The 6,698-nt window shown below is 50.6% G+C and overlaps 1 protein-coding gene across 1 annotated transcript; it reads left to right on the top strand.

Moving 5' to 3' along the window:
• Positions 1-947: 947 nt before the first annotated feature.
• Positions 948-6,379, top strand: VSTM5 (V-set and transmembrane domain containing 5; the record flags this gene model as incomplete). The annotated part of the gene is made up of 4 exons (XM_082331108.1): positions 948-1,032; positions 4,063-4,392; positions 4,519-4,659; positions 6,336-6,379. 4 exons carry the CDS (start codon positions 948-950, stop codon positions 6,377-6,379), a joined length of 600 nt encoding a protein of 199 aa, XP_082187234.1.
• Between the last annotated feature and the right edge of the window lie 319 nt (positions 6,380-6,698).

Raw genomic sequence — 6,698 nt, 5'->3', positions numbered from 1 at the left:
GCGGCTGTCCGGTGCAGAGGGCTCCGGCAGACCTCAGCCATCCCTCCTCGTGCGAGGAGCTGCCCTTTCCTCCCACCCACCCTGAGAAGCCCGTGCTGACCGGCAGATCGAGGTGTCTCTTTTATCCACACCCTACTAAAGAAAACTTGAGGACAGGGAAACACGAGGGAGATGGAAGATCTGCAAAAGGGCCACCCCGGCGTGTAGCCCCTTCGCCGGTCAGAGGGCGGCTCTCCCGGGGGTACTTAAGGCCTCTGGCAGCATCCGCCCCTGGGCGAGGGTCAGTTTTCAGGATTGGGGCACTCAGGTGTTTTCTAATGATGCTGCTCCCCAGCTCACGCTGTTCCATGCTTTCTGAAAGAAGGACGAGCATTTCTGGGGACCTCCTCTGGAAGCCGGTGGAAGGGAGAGAGGAGCGCCCAGTGGTTATGCTGGGTTGGGTGGGATGGAGCGGGGCTCACTGCCAGCGTGGTCCCCCGAGGTGACCCCTGGGAACACAGAGATGCTGCTGCCCAGCCCCGCCATCTCACCCCCAGCATCACCAGCCTCCTCGGGGCAATAAAGTCATTTTTTACACCCCGAAGGGAAATTTCCCTTGCGAGTTCGTGTTCCCTCAGCGATCACAGGAAAAAAAAAAAGAAAAAAAAAGGCATCCCCGCCGGCGGCCCATTAGCGCCCATTTCCTGGCCGGGGCGATGGCAGGCGGCCGGGCAGCGCTTTCCCTTCCTCAGCCAATTGCATCTTCAACCGGTATCGCAGGATCGCGGGGTGGGAGAGCCCGGGGCGCCGGGGGGGAGCTGCCGCCGGCCCCGGCGCCGCGGCAGGAGGGGGAGGAAGAGGAGGGAGAGGAGCGAGGAAGAGGCCCGGGGCGGGCAGCCCCCGGGGTCGGGCGGCGCTGGCCGGCCCAGCCGCTTCAATGCAACCCCTGGGGCACCGGCTTCTCTCCGATGAGACCGCTCCAGGGCTGCCGGCGGCGGGGCGTCGTCGTGGGGACCGTCACCCTCTGCCTGGCCGCCGGGTGGGCTCTGCAGAGTAAGTGTCCCTTTCCCCCTCCGCTTCCTCCCCCTGCCCCTTCCTCCTCCTCCTCGGCCGCCCCTCCGCGGGCTCCGGCCGCGGCCGCCCGCGCCGGGCTGCCGGCGAGAGCCCTCCCGCAGCCGGCCTGGAGCGGGAGCGCCCGGAGGGGCGCCGGGAGGGGCCGGGGCCGGGGCCGGGGGCTCAGGCAGGCAGCGCTGCTCCCTGCGGGCTGGAGGCGGCCTGGGCGGGCTCGTCCCCGCTCCGGCCGCGCCGAGGGAGCGGGGGAGCGGAGCGGGGCCAGCCCCGAGCAGCCGCCGATCCCCTCTGCCTGCCCCACGACGCGGGGAAGCAAGGAGGGGGAAAGAAATCCCGGTTAACCAGCCCGAAGGGGCTCGGGTCACGCTGGGAAGCGCGGCGGTGAAGAGGGAGGGTGGATTTCAAGCCCGCAGCCCACGGCGGGGCGAGTGGGGACGGGGCAGGAGGCCCAGAGCCGGCCAGTCCTCGCCAAGGCAGGGCTGGAGGGGGCTGCAGCCAGCCCCCACGCCTGGGAACTGGGGTGGGCAGTGCCACCGGTGGGTTTGGTTTGGACACATCATGCCACCTCCTTCATCATCAAGGTGACGCACAAGCAGGACACCGAAGGATGGAGGGACTGTCCCCAGGGTTTAAGAGCTCCTTTTCAGAATGGTTCCCCCCATTCTACAGCTCCTGCGTGGGGGCTGCTCGCTGCCAGCCCTTTCCCCTGCTCCCCAGCACGCTGCAGGCCCAGCTGCGTTGCTGCGGCCAGCTCTGGTCCACAGAGCCGCGCTTCCAGCTTTGGCGCCAGCTTTGACTCCGGGCCAGGCGAATACTTTGGAGTGCAGCAGCGTGCCAGGGACAGCAAACCCGGCACGGGCACCCTGCTCTCCCCCGTCGTGTTTTACTGGGCGTGAAGGGTCTGGTTCTGCAACCAGGAGAGCACAGCAGCCTTGCGCAGGGCGCTGCAGGTGGGTGGGACGTTTGCTCTCGAGGCTGATGCAGCTCTCTCTGGGTTAGGCTGGTTCAGGTGATCTAGGTGGACTGCTTATTAAAAATATTTTTGAATGGTCAGATATTGCATTGCCTTTTTTGGCTTTGTGTGCTGGATAGGGACAGAACACGTTTGCAAATAATTTAATGGAAGGATTATTTTTTTTTTTTACATTGACCTTGCAATCAGATATTCAAAACAAAACCATGCCTTTATCAAAACATAAAAGGGTCACTGTGGTGAGACACTCAGCTCCTGTCTGGTCAGAAACAGGGCAAAAGGCCTTTAAATAAACACATGGAGCAGAAAACAATTGGAACAATTTGCAGCGATTACCCGAGGTTTCCGTCTGTTCTGTTTCTCTGGCTGGCACAAACCCCTTTTTCGCAGCTCTGGTTAGTCTCTCCTGCTCACGGGCCGAACGGCAAACCACAGCTTAGCTGAGGGTGCGCTGGGCTACCCGGAAAGCGTGGTGTCCCTGCAAGGGGACTGGGCAGCACGAGCGTGACAAGGTGCCCAGGAAGGGGGAATCCCAGGAGTGTTATCTTGGAAAAAGCCTAGATCCTATCCGTTAAAAAAATATGGAGTGGCTGGGGCTTTCTCCTGTGTTGGTCCCATAGGTGAGGATCTGGGAATCAAACTGGCTTCTCGAGCTTCCCTGCCTTACCTTGACCAGCAGAGTTTCTGAATTCTGCTAGAGATCCCAAATAGAGCAAAGTCAGCTTGTAATTCATTTACCCATCTCTCTCCATTTGTGGTTGCTCTGAGGTTTTGGCCATGGGGGGGGTTTCTTATTTTTTTATAAGATTTTTAAAAATAATTTCTTTTCCTTGGTGATTTTTTTTCTTTACCTTTTTTAACCATTCTTTTCCCTGAAGATGCTGCAGAACCTTCAGGAGCATCCCCCGGGGTCCTGCTTTGTGCTCCTGCGGCATAGCTGTGGGTCTCGTCCTCCCTCCCCGCTGGGTTACAGACATTTGCAGCTCAGCATTATTTTTTCAGCTCTGCTCTTGCAGTCAGGCTGTTCCCACAGTATGAGAGGAGAGCGGGTGAGCTGCTCCAAGCCAAACCAGGAAAAGGCATTCAGCGGTGAGGCTTACTCTGTGCTTTATCTGCCTTTTGTCTGGTTTGATTTTTGTGGGTAGATTACAGGATTTCAGTCTCTAGCCAAGTGTCTCAAACATGCTGCTAATTATTAAAACAAAAGGTATGCCAATTGAAACTCAGATGTTTGGTGTTCATCCAAATCTCCCTGCAGAAATACCCACATGCAAGCAGAAATTATTGCAGTTACACATTAAACTAAATGGTCAGTTCAGTTCCACAGTGTTATGAACAGCTCCGTAATCACATCAGTAGGAACTAGGTAAGAATTAAATGTTCTTTCACATGCATTTTTGCCTGGAAAACATCAGGAACATGAGGTCCCTGACTTTGCATGAAGCTGTGTACCTTTGATTACATGCGATTTATCTGCACTGGCATATAACTGGCTGCCTTTATGAAGCTGTTGTCTTAAACATTGATTACGCATCCCAAAAACATGGTGAAGTCCTTGCCAAGTCTTCACATACCTTGCTTTTGGGGGATGGTAATTAATTAATATAATAGGTTACCTTGGCCATGGAGATTAAACTTTCCATTTAAATGCAGGATTTTAAAGGAAAGCCAGTTACTGATGAATACAAGAGCATTGCTCAGTTTTCAGAAAATATTATGCTCCCTTACTCAGAAAGACTCTTCCAAACTCTCTCCTCTTGGGTATCGAAACACTGAAACACATGCAATTACTTGTCCTGTATGGTGGAAGCGTTTCTCCTGACTAACACCAATTAAAAATGTGTATTTAGTCTTTAATTTAAGTATGTATGTTCCTTTTATGGTCAGCAGAAAGAAAGAGAAACTGCAGAGCATAATCCATCTCTCTTAAAACAGACCACTGAGACAGGTGGGATGAATCACGCCCCAGAGGTCCCATCTTGCCCTGGACGGTTGGTGCAGCATCACCTCCACACTTATCGTCCTCCTTTGTCTTTCAGCTCCCGGAGGAGTATCGTTACTTGTCCCACAACCCAACATCAACGCAACCGTGGCACAAAACATCCTCCTCTCAGTTGAATACTCTTGCAGAGGCGTCGCCACCATTGAGTGGAAGCATGTGTCGAGCTGGGGCACCACCAAAATTGTTGAGTGGAGAAGTGGGAATTATGTCAACATATCCACGGTCTACAAGGACAGAGTGACTACTTTTGAAAATGGCTCTATAGAGCTTCTGAACGTGGGCATGAGAGATGCCGGCTACTATTTTATCACTGTAACAGAGGAACATGGAACCAACACCTATGGCACTATCATAGTCAACGTTTACGGTACAAGCTAGATGGGACTTCTTGGCTTTACCCTGTGTTTAAACATTACTCTGCTTGTAATCAATTTTATATTAATCAATATTATAATATTAATTTTTTTTATTAATTTTTTTCTGTCCTCTGCAGAGATTATCTATGAAGATTTACATTTTGTAGCAGTTCTCTTTGCATTTCTCGCTGCAGTATCTGCCATTTTGATCTGCTTCATGTGGCTGTGTAATAAATCTCTGCATCTATTTCAGAAGAAGACGACACACAAACTAACAGGTATCTCTCTAAGAATGCAGTCAAGGTGTAGGGTTCTCAAGTCTGAATTTTGAGCCTGAAATTCACTTGTGATTTGAGCCATAAAGGTGCTAAGCAGGGACACTGAGAAACAAGATGGGAAGGCCTCGTTTCAGTTATCCTGTTCAACTCTTTACTAGCTGAGGCAACTGAATAAGAGGTATTTAGTTGCAGAACAATCCACAGAAACCACAAAACACGTCCCAACATTGCTAACTGCAAAACTTAGGGAGAAAAGGCCAGAGCTACAATAGCCCCCATCAGAGGGCAGGAGACAAAGTCAAAAGCATTCAGCAATGCTCTCAGGGTCTGCACCAGAAGGGTATCTCCTAGGGGAAAGTACTCAAATGGCCCTTGGGAGCGGCCCCACCTCAGTTCACGGAGGACTGCACCTCTTCTCCTCTCAACTCCCCCCTTTCATCTGTCTTCATGTTTGATCCAGTTGCGGGCTTCAACAGACACTAATATCAAAACCAGACTCTTAACGCGCGCCAAAGACACCAGTCATGAAAAGCAGATCAAGGGGACATAAGGGCTGCACTGAAGGGAACGTTCACATATTAGAGAAGAAATTTCCAAGCCACAGCCAGGGATATTCATAGAATCATAGAACCGTTAAGGTTGGAAAAGACCCTTAAGATCATCGAGTCCAACTGTTAACCTAGCACTGCTAAGTCCACCACTAAACCATGTCCTCGTTCAGCCTAGGCAGCAAGACAAGGTGCCATGGTACAGGCCTCGGCTCAGGCTCTGGGCACATCCTTGGAAGGGGAGGTTTCTTTTGCCACTTCAAAACATTTCAGGTGTTCACTTCCCTTCTTTGTTAAGGGCAGATCCACTAGTGGTTTTTTGCCCTGTAGGAAAAAGGTCTGTATTTCTTCTCTAATAAGCACTGCTTAAGCTGTTACATTGCAACAAGCAGCCTAAATATCAGTATTTTACTAGACCAACACAGATGCTCAAGAATCCTAAGCCTCATGGCCCAGACTTTGTCTCAACTCTGCAAAACCTGATACAAGAAGAGATGAATTTGGCTGGAGCTGTCTCTTCCTTTCTGCCGCTCGCCTACAGCTCTAAGGGCTGCTGCTGTTTTCATGGTGCACACACTGCTCACAAGCTTCTGCAGCTCCTGAACCTTTTTCTATCATGCCAGAATATACAGGCTTTTGTTTGGATAAAGCCTCTCCTTCCTCCAGTTAAAGCCACTCTTCCTACAGAGCCAGAGTTTTACAAAGTCTGAATCAAATACAGTTATTTGGCAGAGTTCAGGAAAACCACAGTTCTGGAGACTTGCTCGGTCATCTCCCAGAACATGATCCAAAGCAGGGACCAAACTTCTGCCCCGATTCCACCTCAGAAAAGCCCTCCTTTCAAAAGTCACGAAGAGAGGTATAAGGACTGGCCCTGTGGACTTTAGTTTTCATAGTGCCTTTAGTCTTGTATTGGAAGAAATCAGTGTCAATGTAAAGATTGTGAGGAACTCTTCATGCAGTTAAACATTTTGAAAAGATGTATTTAAAACCTAATTGTAGATGAGTAAGCTTGAGCTAATATTAAAAAGTTCAAAATGTCTCAGCTATTAACACAGCATTGTTAATTTTGGAACGCTGGCCTTCCAATCCATTTGCCAATCAATAATAATATCCTTTTATTTGCAGCAAGTACAACTGAAGAGATTGAATTGGAAACCATTGAGTGTTAGCCAAGGACTCTCTCATAACAAAAATAACAATCCTACCTCAGGAGAAAGTATTGGCAAGGGAAGCGAGAAGAAACCTAAAAGGTAAAATGTTTGTGACTACTGTAGAAACATCCTGACTTGCAAAGCTCATTAGACATGAAAGCAGCAGTGGCTGATGGAGCTGTTTTGACCTGTTAAGATTTCGGCTCTGCTAGCCAAGGTCAAAGTAAGAAAGAGTATGCTTTCATGCTGAGCACGAACTCATTTTTGTGGCTAATTAATAAAATCTACAGCCTCTACCACACTTAAAACCAACCAACCAAGCCTCTAAGATGAACCC

This window comes from Platalea leucorodia (genome assembly GCF_965183815.1).
Source record: "Platalea leucorodia genome assembly, chromosome: 2".
Lineage (NCBI taxonomy): Eukaryota > Metazoa > Chordata > Aves > Pelecaniformes > Threskiornithidae > Platalea > Platalea leucorodia.
The sequence above is the reverse complement of the archived record's forward strand: the minus strand, read 5'-3'. Positions and strand labels throughout refer to the sequence as shown.